Genomic DNA, 23,548 nt, shown 5'->3' with positions numbered 1-23,548 from the left:
ATATGGCTATAAAAGATATATTGCTGTTAATCCACCTCAGTATATATCCTCCCCCTCACTGCAAGCACTCATCCCATCATCCTTGCCACTTTCCGAAGCAGTTCTGGGAGTCCTCTTTCGTGAGTGTCTTCAGTTGTGCCGTTGTGTGATTGCCTCGATATCCTGAATGAATTCAGAACCTTTACCGTGCGTGGCCATTTTGCCTTTGGGGAGGAGCCAGAGGTCACGTGGCTCCAGGTGTGGCGGATAAAGTAGATGAGGACACAGTCGTGTATTTACGAGCCCGCCTTTCTGTGGAATGATACTCAGCAGCAGCTTTCACTGTTGTTTTGATCGGAGCTCATAAAGACGGTCGTGAAAGACTTCCAGAGCTGTTTCAGAAAGTGGCAAGAATAAGTGAAGCAAGGGGGGCTAGTTTGAAGGGAATTAATAACAGTATGTCTTTCACTGTAATGTTTTTTAAAATCTAAGCATTCGCTGTAGTTTCCAATCAGCTGTACCTCATATGGCCCTGAAAACCTGTGATGCCGCGCACTTATTGGTGGTGGTCGAGATGGAACACAGTCAGCTAGAAGAGCAGAGAAGCTCCGGGTCCTCTGGAGTGCGTGGCTGGAAGGGACAGTGGCAAAGGAAACAGCAAGACGTGAGCCCGAGAGACAGGGCCCCAGGGGAAGCCAGTTGGGTGGAAAGTGATCTTTTCCCCAAAGGCAACGGGCAGCACGGGTGGAAGGAATCTCCAGAGCAGACAGTCAGAGGCGCCTTTCACAGAGAGGCTGCCAACGGGGCAGATCGGACCAGGCTGGGATCTGTTACCGGAGGGAAGGCTAACGCACAAGCCGTGGCTGAGGGAATGGGATGGGCTAGAGGGGCGGTTTCAGGAGCTAGCAAGGAAGTAGGTTGACAGGAATCCGAGGCAGCTGCACCGGAAGTGGGTAGGAGCCAGCAAATGGAGGTTTCCTGGTTTGGACACAGACAGGTGGAGAGTGGGCCAGAGGGATGGGAGTGACAGAGAGGTCACGAAAGCTTCCCTCTGGTGCCAACCTGGACACAGCAGCGGGCACACGAGGCATTGGAAGTAGATCAACGATGCTACAGCGGGCTGCTGAGATGTTAGCTCAAGGAAGGAGCAGTGGCCCCCCATTTTTGGCCTGCCTAATAAAAGGGAGATCCGATTTATGGGGACCCTGGTTCAGATCGGACAGGTGGAATTCGGGGTATTTGGAGACGGCGCTCACAGTGGGAACAACGCTGGGAACGCGAGTTCAGGATCCGATTTTTGGGGAGGTGTGATTCCTAAGAAGTTAGGACAGAATGCTCAAGAGTGAAATTTCAGTGTTTTTCTGTGCGGCTGGATATAAAAAGCCCATGAAAGAGACTTCAGAAGAGGTGCAGCAGGGAAATCAGGTGAGAGGAGAAGCTACAGTGGGTGGAAGGACATAGGGCTGGTCCAGCCTGCTTGCTTGGTCTTCTGGCTGACTTGGCTGGCAGGAGCTCCTGCGCCCCTGAGGACTGCTGTCTACGGGCGCCTGGGCTCACATTTGAAAGCGTAAACTTGAGCCTTCCCGCGCGCCTCTCCAGCCCTCCTGGGTTGCTCCCCACAAAGGAGCGAGCAGGAGGCCAGGGCTGGGGTCGGCCAACAGATGGCTGAGGCCTCCAGCTCCCCAGCGGCCACAGCTGTTCAGCAGAGCCTCTTGCAAGTTTAATGGGGTGAACCATTGGCCAGGGATCTGCTGGAGGAGATAGAGGAGGAGAGCACCAGGTGGTGGAGCTAACCTCAGACGCCCCCTGCCGGGCAGTGGGTGCACCTGCCTACAGCTCGCCCTCACCCTCCACGGTTGTGTGCACCAAGCACCTGGTCTGGGAAATTACCTACCTGGAGGCGTTGCAGGTGGACAGGAAAAGACCCGGGACCTGCTTCAGCCTGCGGGCCTGTGCTTTTGGTTTTCCTTTGTTCTCACCCATGTGACGTTTCAGAAAAGTGCAGGGAAGGCAGAGAGGGTGGAGACATTGAGCTCATGCTGCTGAACTCAGGGAAATCTGACTCTTGGACACAGACAAGAAACACAAAGCTGAAATCTAAAAGTTACAGCATCTTTGTCTGACGCTTGCTCTGAGTCAGTGTCCTGTGTGCCACTTTCCCCTGGGGGTGGTGAAGGATGACTTGGGTCTTCATCTGTCTCCGCAGCAACCTGGTCCTGAGACAGAAGCCGTCCTCAGCAGCCAGAAGCTGGTCTGTTGGCCCTGTGGCACACGTGGGTGCCTGGACCATTTACCTGGCCTTCTGGCATTTTCTTTCTTTGTATTCTAGCCCCGAAGTCCATGGTGAAGGGCCACTTTTTTTATGTTGCTTAAGTGCATGTACTCACTTTCGCATGCATGCTGGATACTAGGATCTCTGGTTCCGAATTATTTTCTGCATTACAGCAATTATTTTGTAGGCCCTCACTGGCCATGGCGAGGGTACTGAAGGACTGTGGTTGATTAGAGTAACAGGTGCCTTGTGACAGCTAGACTCTACATTTCTCAGAGGCTGAGTGCCAGCAGATTAGCCAAAGGTTTGGGGTGTTGCTGCCCACCTCCCAATAAACTCAGGCCACTTCCCTGCCTGCACCTGACTTCCTCTTCCTCTCCTCCCTCTCCGAGTCCCGTGGCTTTGCTGATTGCAGCCCCAGCTGGCTCCTTGTTTGGAAAGACTAATCCCAGTGTTCCTGAGCTGAGGCCCCTCCTCTGTCCTCTCAGGGACTTCTGGGCTTGCCTCTCTTACCGCATACATCACATGGTGTTTTGTTTTATTTTGATAAAAGCTTCTCAGCATAAAGTTTGCTCTTTCAGCCATTATTAAGGGTCCAGTTCAGTGGCCACAGCGCATTCAGCGTCCTGTGCGGCATCCCCGCCATGCATCTCCAGAGCTTTTCCATCTGTGCTGCAATTGTCTACCATTAAACAGCAGCTCCCCTTCCTCCTCCCAGACCCTGGGAACCCCACGCTTCCCTTTCTCTGGAATTTGACTCCCCTAGGAACCTTGGGTAAGTAGCACCCTAGTTATCCCCTCGTGTCTGGCTTATTTCACTTAGCACAATGTCTTCCAGGTTCACCCCTGTCGTAGCATGCCATGGGACCTCTTTTAAAGACCGCATCATCTTCCCTTGTTATGTAGAGACTACTTTGTTTATCTGCTTATTCAACAATGGACATTTAGGTTATTTCCATCTTACAGTGGTTTTTTTTTTAGTTATTTATTTTTCTGGCACCAGGAATCAAACTCAGGACCTTGTCCTTGCCAGGCAGTGCGGCGCCAGTGAGCCACATCCCTGGCCCTTCCAGTTGTTATGATTAATGTCAGGGGCGTGGGTACATGGATAATCTCTTGGAGCCCCTGCTTGTAGCTGTTTGGTTCCGTACCCACAAATGGAATTGCCAGGTCACGGTGACTCTGTTTTATTGGTCACATGATTGAGAAAAAATTAAAAACCTTTAAACAGTTCTTCTTTCCCTGTAGAAAAACAAGCAAGGAAGAAAGTGCCTTATTCATGTTTTGCATTTGATTACTGAAGATGTTAGCAAGTTTTTCTCTGTGTTCTATATTCATTGGTTTTTTCATGCACCCAGTAGTTGATACTCAAAGCTCCCTCTAAAAGGATGGATGAATCCTTTGAAATGTGGGGCCCTTCAGAGGCAGAGGAACTGACTCACTCACCCCGGTGACTTGTTCTCCTTTTCTGGGAGTCCAGGCTCTGCGAATTCTCCTAGGCCTGATGTCTCTTCCTTGACTCAGGCTGTCTAAGATACTTAACCAATGGGCAGCCTTCCATTGAGCGATTCCCCATCAGCTTTAAAACCTACTTCTCAGGAAATTACTTTCACCACGTCGTGCTGGGGATATACTGCAATGGCCGCTACGGCTCACTGGGCATGAGCCGAAGGGCCGAGCTGATGGACAGGCCTCTGACCTTCCGCACTCTGAGTGACCTTGTCTTTGACTTTGAAGACTCCTACAAGAAGTACCTGCACACAGTCAAGAAGGTCAAGATTGGGCTGTATGTCCCCCATGAGCCTCATAGCTTCCAGCCCATCGAGTGGAAGCAGCTGGTCCTCAATGTCTCGAAGATGCTGAGGGCTGACATAAGGAAGGAGCTGGAGAAATATGCCAGGGACATGAGGATGAAGGTAGGTGCTGGGAGGATGAGCGGAGACCTGTGCAAGCGAGCTCTTCTCCCATCCATTCCCCTTACTCCAGGATCCCTATTTCTTCCTTTTTATTTTTTTTTTTGGTACTGGGGATTGAACCCGGGACCTTCTGCTTCCAAGGCAGGCAGAGGAGCCACTGAGCTAAATCCCCAGCCCTCAAACTCTGTATTTCTAGTGGCTCCCCTATTACAATGAAAAATATGGGTCATTTATTATTCCCTGTGGACAGCTGGCTTTTCATATCTGTGGACTCTGTATCCTCAGTGTGGACTAACTTTGAATTGAAAGCATTCAGAAAAAAGATCCATGGGTTATACTCTCTTTTTTCTAGTTCCCCTACATGATAAGTATGACAACTTTTACTTAGCATTTATGTTGAACTGGTAATCTAGAGATGATTTAAAGTCTATGGGAGGATGGTGTTGTAAGTTACATGCAGATATTACACCGTGTGAGCATCCACGGGTTTTGGTATCTGTGGGGTTCCTGGAGCTAGTCCTCCCTCAGGTCCTCAGGGGTGACTGTGCTTCAAAAGGCAGACCTAAAACGAACTTAACAGTTATGGTCACAGCACTGTCTTGGCCTGCAGTTCTTTCAGAGAAATCAGATTTAAACGTTAGTCATTTTGTACTTTGTTCTGTCTTTATAATAGGGTGACTGATCATTTAGTGTGCCTAGAACTTAGGGTTTCCTAGGACTTTAGAGTTTTGGTACCGAAAAAGGAGTGGCCAAGGGAAACCAGGAGGAGTGTACAGCTATCTCAGTCACATTACATTTCTGCTCTGTCCTCGCGTGTTGTGACGCCTTTGCATAAAATTCTAGCCCAGTGTCACAGTAACAGATAAGGGAGCATTCTCTGGGCTGGCCTCCTGTGGACGGTACCCAAGGCCCTTCTGCTCCTGCCAGTGGCCTCCCCGGTGACCCAGTGTGGCCTTGGTCACCTGTGTGTCAGTTAGAGACCCAGGGGAGGGCTTATGCTGACTTCAGGCAGGCTGTGTGTAGCATCCTGGGGACTGATCCTTCCCTGTGCAGAACCCACAGTGGAGACTTCAATAAACAGAAGCCACTCTGTCTGTGCATGTGCGCTGGCAGTCAGGGGAGGACCAGGAGGTGCCTGGGGCATCTGTGAGACTTTGCCCTCATGAAGAGGGACACTTACTCGACCCCATCTCAGTACCAGGAGGCTGTGACACAGCTCAGAACCTCTGCCATGGAAGAGGGGACACAGTGTGGTCTCCAGTGCGCTGCCGGAAGTGGTGCTCTTGCTTCCTGATATACAGAAGGCCAGAGGAGCGTGCGCCTCTGAAAATCTTCCCAGTGCCTTCTAAACCTCAGGACGTGATGGCCTGGGGAGCTGCGATGCCACTGTGCTGTAGGGAGGCCTGAGGCAGCGTGGGGCACCATTAACGTCTTGCATCTCCTTCAGATCTTAAAGCCTGCAAGTGCCCATTCTCCGACCCAGGTGAGAAGCCGGGGGAAGTCCCTGTCGCCCCGGAGGAGACCGGCAAGTCCGCCGAGAAGGCTCGGCAGGCGAGACAAGTCGTGAGTAGTACTTCCTCTTCCCGGACTCGAGGCCCTGAGCACACATTTGTGGAATTGTCTGGCCCTTGGGGACAAGACTGTCCTGGGCTTGATGTCAGAATGCATGCTGATCTCCAGGGGGGCCACCTGCGTGGGGAGCCACCTGTGGGAAAGGTGCACGTCACCCCCTTGCTCTTCCTTAAAAGTTTATACATACGCCTCGGGATAAGCACCTGCTAGGGAGTAGCACTGGGCCTGGGGTTAGGACACCTGGGGCTGGAACCAGCTCAGCTGTGTGACCTTAGGCATCTCTTATAACGTTTCTGTATGTCGACTTCCTTACCCCTAAAATGAGGTTGTTAGAATTCATGAATTTCCTAAAATCCTGCAGCCCTCTGTACCCAGTGAAATGTGATTGCTGTCAGTGGAGGGTGGCATCAGGTATGTCCAGCATGACCCTCACCCTGGGCTAGCTCCACCCTGCCCAGGTTTAGCCCAGGGCCAGTGATTCCACACCTGCTTCTCAGGTGCAAGTGTGAGAAATGACGGATTGGAGCTTCTGAAGGTGTCCAGGGTGACCAGTGATAGAAAATCCACTGGAAAGACTCGAACCATAATTATACTGGGGAAAAATACCGCTTTTCTTTTTTTTTTTGGTACCAGGGATCGAACTCGGGTCCTTGTGCTTGCAAGGCAGGCCACCGAACCGCTGAGCTAAATCCCCAGCCCCCGCTTTTCTTAATAACGGCAGCATGTGGTGTCACGGTCACCCTCGCTGTGCAGGGGACCAGCGGTACTGTCCACAGGCCTTGTGGCTGCGTCCCTGCTCTGCTGCGTATTCTCCCTTCAGCTGGGCAGAGCCTCAGTCCTTGGGGATCTTATTCTGCGTCCAGGAGTGGATGAAAATGCGCCTCTGCCTAGCTTAGAAAATTGCTGAAAGGATCAAATTCAATCCTGTGTTGGCAATGGCTGGTTAGTGGCGAGCTGCTTTCATGGACACAGTGTTTTCTCAGCACCTCATACAGCATTTCCTTTCAGATGAAGAAGCCGGGATGTAAACAGGGTGGGCTGTGTTGTCCTGAGTCCCGTGTGCTCTAGGACCGAGCCGGGGTAGAACTCAGGGCCCCAGACTCTGGAAGGTGGCAGGGTGTGTGTGTGGCGGCGGGGGGGTGTCTGCTTTTGGAAGGACAGGAGAGGACAAGGTATTTTAGTTCCACAGAATGTTTACTTGTCACCCTATTCCATGTCCACTGGCAACTCCTGGAGGGCCTTGGTCAACTTGGCTGCGTCTAGGGTCAGAAAGGAGGGGGCGAGGAAGTGGGAGGTTGGAGCTTCTGTGGTGAGAGAGGAGAGGGGGTAGTTTTGGTGTAACATTCATGCTGTCAGGGAGCAGGATGGCTTCAGACCTTCCTGTGAGGCCTCCTGCCCCTATCTGTGCCCCATCCTCCCTCTCCTAATAATTCAGGTATTCATTAATTGCTGTCACTGAACAGAGTAGCAGTTTGGGGGCAAGTTGGGGATCAAGGGGTGAATGGCCCTGTGACAGGAGGCAGGCACCCCTCTATCTGACCTATGCCTTTACCTAGACAGGTCTGAGTCATTCCTTAGGACCCCCAATCACCAGAAGTTGAGCAGCTCATGAAGGCCCACTCTTTCCTCTAGAGCCCGGAGCTCCCGGAAGCCCGAGCGAGGTAAAGGAGTTGTGCTCAGAGTGTCAGCAGGTGGTTTGTAAGATGAGTCCAGTTGGATTAGTTTTACTTGGACCTATGGGGATTTAGCAGGCAAAAACATAAAAAAAAGGTTACCATGATTGCCCAGGATAGTGAATATCTTAGAAACTGGCTGTGAAGGTAAAAGTCAGGATCAGGTAGAAAACATTGGTGGTTTGAGAAATGTGCAGGAAGGAGGCAGGAAAGTTTGAGTTTAGACTGTGGAATTTCAGGTGCTTCTTGGGCATCCAGGGAGAATGTTCTAGAAACTGCTGTACATGCAGACCTGGAGTTGGAAGATAGAGATAATGGAGCCATCTACTCAGAAGTAGCCTTTGAAACCATAGCTGGGTAAGACGGTGAGGAAGGAGAGAAAGGGGTGAGGCTCTAAGGAGGCCAAAGAAAGAAGAGCCGGAGTAGGAGATGGGAGGGCACTGGCTTGGGCGTGTGTTGGAGCAACCTCAGAGTGCCCCACTGGAGTGGTCCTGGGAGTGGGGGCCAAGGAAAAGGAGGAGTCTCCCTCCGCTCTCCGTACCTCCAGGTCCAGCCCAGCCAGGGGCCCGGAAGTGGTGGCCCATTATTCAGTGAAATCATGCACGGAAAAGTGTGGCTACACCTGCCCCTGGGTCCTGGGCCTCATTCCATTGCCCCTCAGCTCTCTGTCCTGAGTAGAGCATGGTCCTGGGGATCCTTCATCAACTTCATCCAGTGGATGCGAATCTTGGCATCTTTTTTTTCTCCCCTGCAACAAAGGCCAGGTGGCCTGGGAAGGATGTGACTCCCAAGGGATCCGGGTAGCCTGTGAGCGGTTTCCTAAGAGCAAGTCCCTCAAGGCCGTGGTTCTTGTGGCAGAAGCCTTTGCTGTCCCTTTCTTTGCCTCCTCAGCAGGGTCTAGGGGGAGGTGTCTCAGCCCAAGGCTGGTGTGGGTGAGGTGAGGAGCGCAGATCCTGTCCTCAGTTCCTTCTACATCCTGAGTTCTGAGCCACAGGGCTGGGAAGGGGTGGTTGGGGCCACTGTGTGGGTGAGGAAAGAGAGACGCAGGAGATGAGGAGCAAAGGAAGGTCCACAAGAGGTGGGGACAGCAGGAAGAACAGAAGCCCAGCTGTGCTCCCTCTCCTGGTGTCACCCAGCGTAGCCTGGCTCCCAGAGCTGTGCCTGCATAGGAACAGGGTCTCCCTTCCTACCCCTGGTCCTCACCCAGCAGCCTTTGCTCCAGGGAACCTTGCTTTTAGCAAGAAGGGAGAAGCCTGAGCTGTTCTTTCCTCACTACACAAGGCCAGCGGTCACTTCTAAATGTACAGCCACCACCAGGAAGCTTGAGAGTGGCCAGTGGGTGGGAAACGCCCATAACAGGCGATAGGCCCGTGTGCTGTGGGGTCCCAGCCCCTGAACTATGCGGAGGGGCTAATTTTAGTAGCTTTCTGTCCTCACAGCGGAACTCCTTCCGGCCCTGAATTCTGCTACATTTTTACACTCGCCTGAATGATAATTCCTTTAGTGAGGAGGATCCGTGTCACCGGGTTGACACAGCCAGCTGCGGGGGCGATGAGCAGCGAGGATGAGGGAGGGTTTCAGCTGAAACCAGGCTTCCAGAGGGCAACGGGTCCACCCCTCCCGCCCCCGCCATCCTTCCTCCTCCTGGGTGTGAGTCAGACTCGGGGGTTCCCTGAGAAAGGTGATGAGGCCGAGGACAGTCACTGAGCACTTTGCCCAGTGAAGACTCCTGAGGAGCACGTGTCTCTTTGGGGTCCTTTCTGTGTCTGACGGGTCACAACGCCTGGCTTGCTGGCTGCGCCTGGGCCTGAGAGAGTAGGAAAGAGTAGGCAGCAGTTGTTTTGGCTTGGTTTGGTCCGGTTTGGTTTTGTGGTACTCCTGGGGATTGAATCCAGGGCCTTCTCACTAAGCTACACCTCCCCAGCCCGTTATTTTCTATTTTGCCAAGTGACTCTAACTTGCAGTCTTCCTGCCTCAGCCTCCTGAAGTGCTGGGGTGACAGGTGTGTGCTGACACAGTGGTTTTCTGGCATGGCTGCCTGTGTTGCTGTGAGAGCAGCCCGTGCCACTGGTGTGGCCTTGTGGGAAACTTGTTCTGGGGCCAGCGGCTCCCAGCACCCAGGGAGCCTCGTGGCCTCCTCTTTCCTGCCCAGTGACTCTTTCCCCCTCTGTCCTTCCTCTCTTCTTTCCTGCCCCATCTCCATCCTTTCTCCCTCTCTGATGTTGCCCTTTCGGGATCCTCTTCCTGCCAGCATGTGGCTGCCCTGCTGGGGACCCTCAGTACCCCAGGGTAATAGCTCTACCTCAACACAGGGCCTCCTTTCGCGCCAGGGCCACAAGCTGGACACTGGACACTGGGCCCTGTTGGAGCGGGATGTTCGCAGGCCTCTGGCTGCATGGGGACAGTGGCTGTAATGAAGAATATGTTGGAGTCCCTAGTTTAATTACACGGAAGGTGTTTTAAACGGGTTCGTTCAAGAGGCATTCTCCGCAGATCCTAAACAAGAAAACATCCCCCGAGCAGATGTGAGAAAACTTCCTTCCAGAAAAGGAGGGGAGGGGTTAGGAGGGCCTCAGAGGGAAAGTAGAGCCCAGGGTGACAGTATAGGGACAGATCAGGCGGGACCCTGCCAAGCCGTGAGCCTGGGTGTCTGGAGGGCCTGGGGGACGAGTGCAGGGCGGGAGACCCCTCCGGAGCTCCTGTGCCCGCAGAGTGAGGGGGGCAGCTGGGGTGAAGCCCCCTCTTTGCCACAAGGCCGTGTGCTACCTCGGCCTGGCTTCATCCCTGCCAGGTTGACAAGAGGACAGGACAGGGCTGTGCTTGACTTGTAAACGCTGGGCCCCAACACGCAAGGGCTGATGGCAGTTGCTCCTGTGCCCTTCCCCACTTCGCGTTCCCACGTGCACGAGGGACGCAACTGCACCCGTGCGGCCTGCCTGTGGGGCACTGCTGTCTGTAATCAGAGGTGCAGAAGGGGGACTGGGGTGTTCGGGAGCCCCCAAAGCTTTCCACCCCCTCCTCTTTTCTGAAACCCAGTGTCACGTAGGCCCGTGTCTCCTTGCGTGTTCCGCCCGAGGATGTGGTGATGTCCCCGACATGTGCTCATCACTTTCTGGTTCTGAGGCTCCTTGGGGGTTCAGACACAGCAGCCAGTGCCAAGGCTGCCTGAGTGTGTAAAGGACCACGTGCCGCTATCCAAGTTCAGGTGGCCTGGCGAAGGCCAGCTCAGTGGCGCTCTCCAGGCACCTCCTCTGTGGACTTGTCTTCTCTGCTTGCCTCCCACCGTGACCGCGCCACTGCCAGCTAGTTGGACCACAGCCCTGGCCAAGGGCAGGGCCCACAGTGCTCACCTCATTTGTCCTGAACACCAGTGGGTGAAAACAGACAAGGCTGGGACCATCCCTCAGCGGAGAGGGCCCCCAACCCCCGGGGAGCTCTGCCCACAGCCTGACAGAAGGAAAATACTTCACTCCCTTTGGCTTGACAGGGAGGGGCTTGGAGCAGTAGCTATTCAGACTAAAATAACTACCTGAGAACCTCCATTGAGAGGTTCTGGGCAAGCACGGAGCTGAATCATCACCCTGGTGCTTTTTTATAAAAGCCCCCTGACAGTCCTTGAAGGAGAAAGGCCTTGCCCACAGTAGCCCCCAGCCCTGCCCTGAGCTGAGCTGGCAGGGACCTTGTGCTATTCCTGGCCGGGTGAAGGCAGTGCCCACGGTGATAACCCACTTCCGCCCTCTGCCAGGCAGGCAGCTGCTGCCATCTTGGTGATTGCAAAGGGTGTCATGTTCCAGGCAGGTCCCCAGGAACCTCTGCTCAGCTCATGTTCTGCATGTGAGCCTTTTGTCCCCTGAGTTCTGGTATCGGGTGGGAGGTGGGCAGGGTGGAGACCCCGAGGAGGGAGGCAACCTCGCCTCTTTCCTCTGGGAGCCTGCAAGTAATAGTAAATAGGCAGCTTTCCCACTTGGCTTGCAGGGGAAAGGCCTTTCCTGTACAAACATTTTTTAAAAATCCATTCTTCCTACTTGCTCATCCTTAAAATGCTGTCATGGTGACTTGAACTCCAGGCTTAGGACTTTGTAAAAGTAAAGTATCCCAGGATAAAAGTAACAAGAAGCTCCTCAGCCATTTACACATCAGTGAGAACTTGCCCGAGTTTATTGAGTTACATATTCAACGGTGGGATTCACAGGTGAATTTACTTGGTTCCTGCTCTCAAACTGTTGGCAGTTTCCAAAGCAGGCGTGACGGTGGTGCATCGGCAGGGCCCTCTGACAGATGAACACAGGACGCAGGGCTAAGCAGTGGACTGTGAGGGGGACAAGTGGCACTTAGGTGGGACCTCCAGGGATGATAAGGCTTTGGAAGGGCATTCCATCCAGATGGAGGACAGCAGGAGCTGAGGAACAGCAGCAACAGGGTGGCCACACCACACCCGCACTGCAACCTCACTGCTCAGCCGTCACCCACCAGGCCTGGCCACATAGTCTGGGAATTGCAGTTTGTACTTCAGGCAGCCATGTTTGGCTAAAACTTGGGGTGGGAGTTCCTAAAAAAGGAGAAAGTAGATGTTGGTGGTCCACTAAAAGAGTGTTTCACCGATGCAGGTGTAGTTTATCACTGGGTGAGGCGTATGTGCTTTCATAGTTACAAATCATGTTAATTGCTGTGGGAAATGTACATGTAAGTGAATTTGTGGTGTTGGGTACCTGGGATGGAACCCACGCCTTCAAACATTGTAGGCGAGTGTTCTTCCGTGAGCTACACGCTAAGCTAGTGAATTCTGGATTCCTGACTTTGCTAAAGGTGCAGCCAGCCCCGTTAGGGAGATGAGTTGATTTGCCTTTCTCATCGCATGTGCCTCAGGCTGATGCTAACAAGGAGTCTACTCTGAGGGAGAAAAGTCTCAAATTAGCTGTTTGGAAAATGGTCCCATTTTGGGCAAGGAGACAAAGTAGAGATTACTTTCCAGGTGTAGGCAGCTCTGAAACCTGGCTTGTCCGTAAGAGCCCTTGTCTGCCCACCTACATGGCCTGAGGGGTGAGACAGCTATAAATCCAAATTCTTAAGCAACACTGAATTCCCTTTAGCTGCTATCCCAGGAAGGGTCCTCATGAGGCCCTGAGCTGCTCTTTCTAGCTGTGGCAGTGGCGCTGTCTGAGGGACTGGGAGTGTCCAGGGCATGGCTGGTCTGGGGGATACCACAGCCGAAGCTGGAATCCTTGAGCTCTTTCATACACAGAGCAAGAATCCACATCCAAGTGTAGGGCTCTGTACGGGCTGTCAGCTGTCCTTAGTATCGTGTCCTGGGAAACAGGAGAAAGAGACAAGAGTAAGAGGCATGGGTCCTGCCCAGTAAATCAGGACACAGTCAAGCTGAGAGAGAAATCAGCTTCGTGGAACAGAGATGATTAAGATTACAAGTTATCTTTAGCGGGGCCAAACAGCAAGTCTGAGAAAGCTTCTTATCCACCTTGAGGTCAAGTTTGCAAGACAAATGATCAGACTACTGATGGCCGAGATCCCTTTCAGAGACAGAAGAGAGGTGGGAGAGGTGTGCCTACAGAACTACTGCCATTCACAGAGCAGAGAGATAGAAGCTCACTGTTCATTTCTAGCCGAATGATTGGACCACTTTCATGACAGAGGAAAATGATTTGCTGTCAAGAAATCTTTCAAAGATATGAATTAAGTAACTTACAATTTTATTTTCTTCCAATTTTAGTATATGTGCTGCTGAAGCAAGCGCTTCAATTTTCTTTCTAACACTTAAGAACATAGTTCACGTGTAATCTTAAAATGCCTTTATTTTCTTGTGAAAACTGCTAAATGTGAAGATGCATGGAATGTTCTAAATTGGCCGTCTTTTACCCACGGTGAGAGGAACCTCGCTAGGGGATGGAAAAACTAAGATAAACCATGAGAATGTTTAGGCATAGGTACGTCAGAAAGTCGTTTTTGAAAATCTTTAACAAAGATGGTTTATGTGCTGCTAAATGATTTTTTTCCCCCAAGTTCAAGTACTTTCTTACATGACTTCAAATAAATACTGACATGTCATTTTATATTGGAAAGTACTTTACATAATGTTTTTTAGGGAACAGATGCTATGCCACTGAAAGTTTTCTGCAATGACACGCTTTTTCAGATGAGTTCTGATTCACTGTGATTTTATACATTCAGGCCTGGAATATTAGCCCTCTTGTCAACAATAACCAAGAACCTTACAGTCCGAGGCAGGAGATGGCAAGTGTGAGCCTTGCCTGGGTAACGTGACAAGTCCTTCTCTCAAAATTTAAAGGGGGAAGAGTTGACTCAGTTTGAAGGCCCAAGTGTCAGTCCTTTGTGAAGAAAAAGAAAAAAAATTGAAAAACCTCTCTGGACATCAGAGTCACCCTGTAATTCCTGGGTTTCCCCTAGGGCACAAAGTCTAGGAAGTCAACATTTCCAGGAGAACCTGACTTTTAATCCTGTAGCACATGTGACTCTTGACTCTTACAAGGTGTATAGACTGGGCTTTGAAAGTTCTAGTGTGACCAAATTCAAGTGTAAAGTTGAGAAAGCCGGAAAGTTTTGCTGTCTGCACTGACGGCCTGTCAGGGAGCACCAAGGTAGACTTACGGCCAAGCAGAGCTGGGAGCAAAGCGGGCGGGGGGTGGAATGACAGATGTCAAATGACATCTGACAGATGACACTACCTTACAGTGGCCCCTGCAAGTGCTCACTGCCTTTCTCTGACCCGTCCTCTCCCCTGCCGGCTTCCGGTCTCTCCTAGGCCTGCCCTGCCTGAGAAGAAGGCAGATCTCAGCACCCTGAACGAAGTGGGTTATCAGATCCGAATCTAGTCGCGGCGGCCAGCATGAGGGTTTTGTGGTGCTTCACTCTGCACTTTACCCAGCATCTTCAGGAGGAACTGCAACTATTTATTAGGAACCTGTGAAATTTATTTCTGAGGATTCACCTGGAAATAGAATTTGAGTGGGGAAGAACAATTAGCTTTAAAATTCTCGAACAGGCAACCATGAAAGGCTGAAGAATAAACCCCACTGAGGTTGGACTCTCTCACTCAAAATCTCAAGGGTAACAGACATTAACTGTAGTTTTATAGTTTTTCGTTTACTTTTACTTGCATTGAACATTATGCCTCTCCAGTAGCAAATATCATGAAGTCCTCTCTCCCACTTTTGGTATAGTAAGATCACTGTCAGTATTAGTCCTTTTCAGCAATAACAAAGATGGGTGGGTTTTTCTTAAGCAGTTAATATTACCTCAGCATTTTTACATCAGATATGCAAACTTGATGGTGTTTTGGTTTTTTATATTCTATTTGTATTGTTTCCCTACTGTTTCCCATGGGGATTTCCACAAGTTTGGAGTATTTTCCTGGTGCACACACGTGATGAGATTTAAGGTATTATATGCAAGTGTTTTACAAAACACTAAAATTCTTTTGGCAATACGGGAAACCATTTTTAGGATCTTGGAGTTACTTCTTACTCTTTTTTAAAGCATTCACTGCTGGCAATTTCTGTTCTTACAAAACAAGCACATTTGGAGGCTAGTCTGTGTTCTGTCACCAACATTTAAACTTTGCAGAGTCCAGCAAGAAGCACAAGAGGTCATGCACTTGTTATGCAGGCTCTGCAGTGTTATGATTACTGGGACATAAAGACTCAGAAAGGCAGAGGCCAGGAGCGAACCAGGCATGGGTCTTGAAAGCCAGGTAACCTTTCTGTTCACACTTGATGTGATTTTAACCTCGAGTCAGGCTCTGATTCTGAAGGACTCACTGTCATTACACGTGTGTTCTTATGTCTTATATTAAGGCCATATGTGATTATTTTTTCCAATTCATTCCTTTTAGGTACCACACGACATTTAGGAAGTACTGGAAAAATATGTTAGAGAAACAGTTTTTTTAATGAAGTCTCTGGTACAGTGCTCTACCTTTGAGTGTGCCCTGTCCACAGAGCCTGCATGTCTTGGTTACGGTACAGCTTCTGGCTGTATACAGGATAACCCGAAGGACACGCAGTCTGTGTATTCCAAACAGCTAGAGTAGAGCTTGTTTAATTAGTTTTTAATCTCAGCAATCATGCCAACTCATGAGACCAAAGCACAGACTTAAATGAAGTCTGCTAGTGAACATAACTGTTGTTTCAGTCTGTTACTCCTCTGGATTTCTTTAGCTGAAGATGGTTATAGGAAAGTAATAAAAAAGAACCTGCTCTTTGACAATCTGGAGGTAATGAGGAAGCAAAAGAACTTCATCCTTTAGCTGTGTGCACAAGAGCTCACTTTACTGTAAAATTCAGCATTATTAATGAAAATACTATTTTCCTAAAAAAGGAAGCCATACATCTCACCTAGACTAAAATGTAGCTTAAGGTAAAAAATTCTGAACTTAATCACTTACTTCAGTAGTATTAGTTGGGCCAGCGATTTAGCTCAGTGGTTCTACCACCTGCCTCACAAATGCAAGGTCCCGAGTTTGATCCCCAGTACCAAAAAAATAGGCATGGTGGAGCACACCTGTAATTACAGCACTTGAAAGGCTGATGCAGAAGGATCTTCATGAGTTCGAGGTCAGCCTGGGCTCCATAATGAATTCAAGGCCAGCCTTAACTACATAGTGAGACCCTGTCTCAAAAAACAAAAAAATAGTACTATCAGTTAGTTTAAAATTATTAGAATTAGAGATGTAGCTCAGTGGCAGAGCTTGCGCTTAGCATACAGAAGGTCCTAGGTTCCATCCCCAGCACCAAAAGTCACTTTCATCTACACACAGTATACCAGGTAGATTTGTTGTCTCACAGCCACAAGTATTTAATATTTCAAAAGAGCAGTGAATCATTTCTTTCTCATTCTTAGAAAATACTGACTTACCCATGTACCTTTTTAAAAAACTCCACCTGCAATTTTATTGTATCAGTAAGTAGACTATTTAAAACACTGCAACCATTCTAAGAACATGGAATAGAATTTGCCAAGCATTACTTAAGGACCAAACCATCAAAGACACAGGTCAACTATTTGCATGGCTTCCTGTTTCCTGTAAGAAAAAAGGATAGGAATATAAAACTATTGCTGATATGCTGATATATAAGCCTTAAAATTGCCAAATGGCCTAATGATTTAATTAGTAACCTAATTTCTTCAACATGCCTTGATTTTCAGATATTCCCAAAGCAAGGGTGAGTCACAGAAACATGAGAATTCATTTAAAATGTTCTTAGTTGTTACTCTATTTCTATTGCCTATAGAATACTAATTTCTACCAAATATATGAAAGTCACCAAACTCCTAAATTTTAATACAGTAATTCAAGTATTATAGGATTTTTTTAAAAAGCAACAACTCAAAAATGACCCAGCTAACCAAGATATGTCGTGTAAAGGTAGTAATTCCCAATGATGAAATGTCATTATAGTGTATACCTAAAATGTACCAATTAACTTAATTTTTAAAAAGACCCAACTAAATAAGAAAACCAACATATTTTACTTCCCCAAACTGATTTTAAGACTGGCTGCAATTCAAAGAGAAAAAAACAAAACAAAACAAAAAAAAAACTATGAATTCATTTGAATCTAGTTCTTCAAAGTAATTATGTAAGAGAAATTTTATGGTTAAGCCATCACTGGCAATGTACGCAAAGTTTAAATGAATGACAGAAATCTTGATATTGAGACTAATTGTGCTGTTTTGAGTATACTTTATTTCAGAAAGTGATATTTAGTATTTTCTATATATACAGAAATCATGAACATTTCACTTTTTCTAAGTCAATTATTTCATAAGGATTTTATTAATGGATATTGGTAAATAGAACTCTGGAAATCTTAATTCAGTATTCTTACTATACCCAAAGCTTTTGTAAGCTATAGTTTTATGTACAACCTTGTACAGTTTTTTTGACATACAATTCAGAATCTTGTTTATTCTCTTGGACTTTGTTCTGGCCAATACATTTTTTTAAAATCTTTAAGAAAAACTGTGATTGTTCTAGTGGGTATTTTTCTAAGTAAATGAAAACTTGTATAATGGTATTTTAGAGAATGCCAGATAAGTGCATGTTTTGAGTTTGTTTTTCTCATCTCTTGTATGTTTGTACATAGCATGGGACTTTAATAAAATCATCTTGGCAACTTAAGGATTGCTTTTTTTTTTCTTTCTGATAATGTAAGATGGTGTGATACTTCTTATCCTCTTATTTCTTACTTGTTCTAATGCATTAATTTATCATCCTCACCCTTTCTCTTTCAGTCTCCAGACTCTGTATTAAACATTATTTTGGCATCTTAATGAACCTGTCTTTTACCATTACCTTATGTAATACAGGCTGAAAAAGGTAATGAAATGGTTTTCAGAAGAGCACAAGGCCAGCATATAGTTTACTACCCCACCACAGAACTTGCAGGCTCATATGTCTGAGTACAATAATTTATTACATAATTTACAAGTACAAAGTGCAAGTGACTTGATGCTCCTGTTTCCTGAAGCCCTTGAATTCCCTGGGGTTTTTTTTCTAGAAAACCAAAAAAAGGTGAAAAGCAGATAGTAACCAAGTTCCAAAAAAAAAGGATTTCAGACATTCATATTATCTTGATATCCAAAGGCATAGATAGTAAAACCAAAATGTTTTTACAATTTCTCTTTGCATTTAAAGCTTGGATTATAAAACATAAGACTGTAAGAGATTTGGTTTCTGCAATTAATCAGATTTGGTTTTGGCAGGTAAATATGAGGCTCCAGTAGTTACCAACTCTCCTGGTCAAGATAAATAGGTAATTTAAATAATCACTTTCTGTGGAATCTTAGAAATTTGAGACGGTTACACTAGTCTGTTGGATTCTGGTCCACAGTAACATTCCACTTGATAAGCTAAAGTAGAAAGCGGTTTTATGGATTAATTCTTACCAAAGTGAAGCACAGGAAATGGGCCTGAATTCACAATGTTTATTAGGTATAAAAAAATAAATTTTCTCAGGTTTTCAGGGATATTAGTTTGCTAACAATGACTTACATACAATATTTATTTGCTAATAAATTCACTCAATTCAAAGAGGTAATCAATGAATTTTCATTTTTTCACAGTACTAAAAAGGGATATTAAACTAACATTACAAATTGACGATGACTCCATCTCTAGCCAGGACATGATGTTCTGCAAACGAGAATCTGGGAACTATCTATATTTAATACTGTAAATAAAACCAAAAAAAGTAAGAAATCAAACATTTAAAAGTACTTGCTTATTGTAATTCTTACTAGATGAATCTTTGTAACCTGCATGCCTTCTTTTGGGCATTCATCTGATTTTTAAAAAATAATTGTAGTAAGAAATTTTGTACAAAAATTTTAAAGTCCAAGACTTATCATCTTCAATTTAAGATAGAACATTCTGTTAATAAAATTCACTATAAAAATGTTTGTAATTCAGGGCAAAATGACTACCTAGTAAAAATGCCTAATTCTTTTGAGTCTCCTGTCTAAAAAAAGGAAGACATTTGCACTTATTTTGTTTCAAACATTTTTATTCAGACACTTACCTAGAATCAACTACAGGCTTTATAAACCCATTAGCAGCACCTTGCACTGCTGTGTCACTGAGACCATCTGAGAAACAAAGGGTCCCGAACAGCTGACATGACCGCTGTAAGAGTATGAGGACTGTAGGTTCAGTGCCTCCCTGTAGTGTCACAACTTCCTCCTGTCCCTGAGGCATACCAAAAATAATCACATAGCTGCCACTTTGTTCCAACGACAGTTTTCGTAAGAAAATAAATTTCTATAGAATCACTTCAGTAAAACAAATGTCTCCCCTAACTCAGGGATCTACTATTGTGACTAATTGAAAAAAAGAGAAAAAATAGATATTAGAGAAACAGGCACATCCCAGAGTCTCTGCTTCTTTGAGGCCAACCAAAGACAGTGGGCTTATGTGAAGGATTTATCCTTACTAGACAGAGCAGCCACATTTCCCAAATGTTTTCTCAACACACTACATCATGTTCCACGGTTCAGACCAGTGATACGATGGAGGAAGTATTCTGAATAATTTTTTAAAAAGCATTATCAAGGGCCAGGGATTTAGCCCGGTGGTTCCACTGCCTGTTTTGCAAGCACAGGGACCTGAGTTTGATCCCTGGTACCAAAAAAAAAGCATTATCAAGCTCCTTCATAAACTAAAATTGTTGGACACCGGTGAAAGACACACTGATTTCTTAGGTGAACTAATTAGGACTCAAAAACACAGGGCTTTCCCAAAGAAACCAGGCCTCGTGGAAAGGAACCAACTTGTGGTTTTTAAAAACCTATGTAAGTAGTCTGGATCTACTGTAAAGCTTGCCAAAAACATGAAGTGAAATTCTTCACTAAGCAGACTAAAGAAGATATGCTACATTTAAAAACCACTGTCAATTTTACTAGAATTAGAATAAAAATATTTATATCTCTTTTACAATAAAGAGTATTTAGATCTTAATTGTCAGGAAAATATCATTATTAAAAAAGAAAATTATTGTAAACTTGTTTCTTCTGGTATCTGTTACTCCACAGCACAAAAATAACGCACTCAACAACTTATATGTGTTCAAAAAGAACGTAAGATGGAAGAAAATTATGTACATAATCCAAGAAGAGTCAGAGCTCAAGTCTAAACTTAGCCAGTAAAGGCAGATGGTCTGAAGAGCTGTTTTCATTTGGAAGTCCGTTAACCGTCCACAAGTCTTGCTCTGTAAGAAGCGACAGTCTAGCTAGAAGTTTCAAGCCTCCAGCCAAAGCAACTTCAGCTCCTACATTAAAGAAGCACACACAGATTTAGGGAAACTGTTGAGAGGTTATTGCAAATTAATTATACAAATCTTTTTTCTAAACAGTGAAATAGAACTTGAGACCCTTTCCAGAAAATGAATATGAAAGTTTTAAAAATACTAGTTTTGTTGAGCCACAACCTAATTATAATTCTCACATAGCAGTTTCAGATGCAATCTTTATAATAAATGTTAATCTGCCAATAATCTTTAGAAGAAAATATTAATGGAACACATAAAATTTTTAATAGTTTGTGCCAGGTGTGGTGGCACATGCTTGCAATTCCAGCACTCAGGAGGCTGAGGTATGAGGATCACCACAAGTTTGAGGCCAGCCTAAATTACACAGCAAGACTGTCTCCAAAAAAAAAATTAATAGTTTGAGATTAACAACTACCTAATTCATCCACCAGCCATTCTGTCATTGTGTGAGACCAAAAAGACCCAATTACAGTCAGATGAGTGGTTTAGAAGGTGCGTGGAGATATGTTAGTATAATTTGGTCTCAGAGCTGCCGGGGAGCAGAATAAAAAGTGACAGGCTTGCAATGCTGAGACTTGTGCCACTGATCCATGACTCTCCTGCCACCTAGTGGACTTCTGTAGACATGACACCTTCTGAAACCTCACTACAAATTCAAAGATAAAAAACAAGCAAAGAGGCCCAAGCATGTATTTTATAGAGTTGAATTAGAAGAAGTTAAGTCCTCACCTGAGTGTTACTAATAATCTCCAATAGGAAGGGAAAGGTTGAACCAGAAAAGGGGAAAAAAACTAGCACAAAAAAATGGAAGAGAAAGAAAGTCAAACAGGAAAACAAGCTGCCCAAATTTAGGACTTGCAAGTTTTCTGAGTAATTTGGTACTGGATCGAACTCAGGACCTTGCGCTTGTGAAGCAGGAGCAGCACCACTGAGTTAAATTCCCGACTGAGCAGTATTTTTATATTTCTGATTATTTTTTCTTCCCCACTTTAAATCCTTTGGTTAATGCATACAATGTGATTTTCGTTGAGTCATACAAGGAAAAGTGTTTTCACCTTCGCTTTTTGCCAACACACAGCAATACTACACTTTTCTTCCTCTTCATAAAAACCAACATTCCAAGGTCAGCGAGACTCAGTGGTCTGTTGGCAGCATAAGCATGGCCCTACCACGAAGCAGCAGTCCTGGTAAGCTGCACCATAAAAATGTATGCTGACCATTAAGAGATTCAGTTTCTGTCACGAAACAAAGAGTACATTTATGGCAAGTAAAAATAAAGGGCAATACAAATGACCTGTAATTCAGAAGCTACCGGGAACTGAGGAAAGAACAAAGGATGTATTCTCAGGTAGAAACTTGCCTTGGGGATGTTTTATTGCCTTCCTGATCAGATGCAGGTAATGATCTCATTTCTTCAAGTACACCACCAACCCGTCTATTCAAGAACATTTTTGTTTTTGTTTTTTTGAGACAGGTCTCACTATGTAGTTGAGACTGACCTGGAACTCACTGTGTAGCCCAGGCTGGTCTTGAACTCACAGCGATCCTCTGCCTCAGCCTCAGCCTCCCCAGTGCTGGGATGACAGGCGTGTGCCACCAAGCCCAGCGTCTTAAGAACATTTTTAACTTGTACACTTAGAACTTCATCTAAATGAAGCTAACTTTTAGCTAACTTTTTCAACATCAGCCTTGGAATCTGAGCTCCTGTGCTCTCTAGCAGAATGATTATACAGTCTTTACCTGGGTGCTCGGCAACGCCTTCCTTTTCTGCAGAGTAGAAAATATAATCCACAGTTATGGCACTTCGGGAATGACAGGTGGTCACTTCTGGAATTCCAGTGTCAGGTAAGTAATGTGAATAAACAGAGGACAAGCTGAAATGGTGCTGTAAATCTGAAGACAATCTAAATTGGAAAGAGAAAGTATTTAAATTCATCAAATTTTTCATGACTTCTATAATTTCTATTTAAAATATGTTCTCGGGCCAGGGATTTAGCTCAGTGGTTCCGCTGCCTGCCTCGTAAGTGCAAGGTCCCGAGTTCAAACTCCAGTACCAAAAAAATAAAATATGTTTTCATTTCTGCTCTAGACTAAGGCCAGATGTGGATGTTTTGGTAAACAGATCACATCACAAGGTGCCACTCATTTAATTCATGTAGTAGATACCACAAGGATGTTCATGGAGGGGGACTTACAAAGCTCAATTATCAGCAATCTAATGAGTTTTAATTATTTGTGACAAGTTTAAGACCTTCCACTTAATGAAAACACATTGTAAAACAACTTAGCAGTTTTGGTTTTTTTTTGGTACCACCGATTGAAGTCAGGACCTTAACCTCACCAGGCAGGTGCTGTGCTGCTGGGCTATATCCCCAGTCCTAGAGGGTTGTTCTTAACAAAGAAAAATTGAAGTGGACAAATAGCATTCAGGGGTGCTATCTAGTACTCCCTAGACTTTGGAAGTCAGGGCGCCATCTTGTTATTTTTGCTCTAATGTGAAAGATAACGTTGTGCTGCTTCTGAAGACAGCATCTGTGATGGCTTACACGCACTCTATGCTGCAAATGCAGGCGAACAGTTGTTTTCTACTAACACATGAGTTGTTTTTACATGTCATGAATTGTACATATCACTCGTGCAATGAAGGAAAATAAAATTTTTAGAACATTTTAAAATTCATCAAACAAACATTTACCAAATCTACAAATTAACACCATTTTTTGTGCTGAGGAGACAGTTAAAGATGTGGCCCTTGCTTATTAATGAGTTCAGCTGTCTAAAAATAAAGGTTTTTCCCAGAAGTGACTTTCTAACAAATCTAAGAACTTCTCTATAATAGTATTAAATATGTCTCTTCTACAACTGTAAACTATCAGTTTTACACAGATGAAAGCTATATATCTAAATTTACTTATATACAGGTGAAGTTATCTTTTATATCCCACTTTGTTATACAAAGACAAAAATCACTAAAAAATATTGTTTAGTGATATTGGGCCTTTTTATTAATCAGGGGAATGTCTGCTATATTTTAAAAGTTTAATCATGAATTTTTCAATATTTTTACAACATTAAAAATTGCTTCATTTTTTTACAAGGTTTTTATGAGAGAATATTTTTGAAAACAAAATATAAAAATAAAAAAAAAAGACTGAGAAGAAAGCAGATAAAATATAGGAGAGATTATTTCTAATTTGGTCCCTAAATTTAAATGTTTTTTTAAAAAAACCCTCTAAGAGTCACAATACAAAGTAATCAAAACGTTTCAAGAATCTTCTATAGCTCAATGGTGCTGCACCGACCCGGCAAGTGCAAGGTCCTGAGTTCAATTCTTTGTAC

General features: G+C 45.7%; 2 protein-coding genes across 12 annotated transcripts in view; one reads left to right on the top strand and one right to left on the bottom strand.

The window, feature by feature from the left end:
* The window catches only part of Vash2 (vasohibin 2), a 27,301-nt gene extending 11,393 nt beyond the window's left edge, over positions 1-15,908 (top strand). For 2 of the 3 annotated variants that reach the window (XM_010642554.1, XM_010642553.1), the window contains 3 exons: positions 3,786-4,167; positions 5,615-5,730; positions 14,188-15,908. In XM_010642554.1, the coding sequence (XP_010640856.1) occupies positions 3,786-4,167; positions 5,615-5,730; positions 14,188-14,257 (568 nt within the window). In that variant the 3' untranslated portion in view covers positions 14,258-15,908. Of the gene's footprint in view, positions 1-483; positions 3,027-3,785; positions 4,168-5,614; positions 5,731-14,187 lie in introns of those variants that run through there. The other variant, XR_783975.2, reaches the window with a different exon arrangement.
* Positions 15,909-18,964: 3,056 nt separating this feature from the next.
* Angel2 (angel homolog 2) overlaps positions 18,965-23,548 on the bottom strand; it is a 16,283-nt gene continuing 11,699 nt past the window's right edge. For all 9 annotated transcript variants that reach the window (XM_010642542.1, XM_010642549.1, XM_010642548.1 and 6 more), the window contains 2 exons: positions 21,950-22,113; positions 18,965-20,209 (listed from right to left, as the gene is read on the bottom strand). In XM_010642542.1, coding sequence (XP_010640844.1) covers positions 20,058-20,209; positions 21,950-22,113 — 316 coding nt within the window. In that variant the 3' untranslated portion in view covers positions 18,965-20,057. The remainder of the gene's footprint in view (positions 20,210-21,949; positions 22,114-23,548) is intronic.

This window comes from Fukomys damarensis, unplaced genomic scaffold (assembly GCF_012274545.1).
Source record: "Fukomys damarensis isolate Sample0158 unplaced genomic scaffold, DMR_v1.0_HiC HiC_scaffold_11, whole genome shotgun sequence".
In the NCBI taxonomy this organism is placed as follows: Eukaryota; Metazoa; Chordata; class Mammalia; order Rodentia; family Bathyergidae; genus Fukomys; species Fukomys damarensis.
The sequence above is the reverse complement of the archived record's forward strand: the minus strand, read 5'-3'. Positions and strand labels throughout refer to the sequence as shown.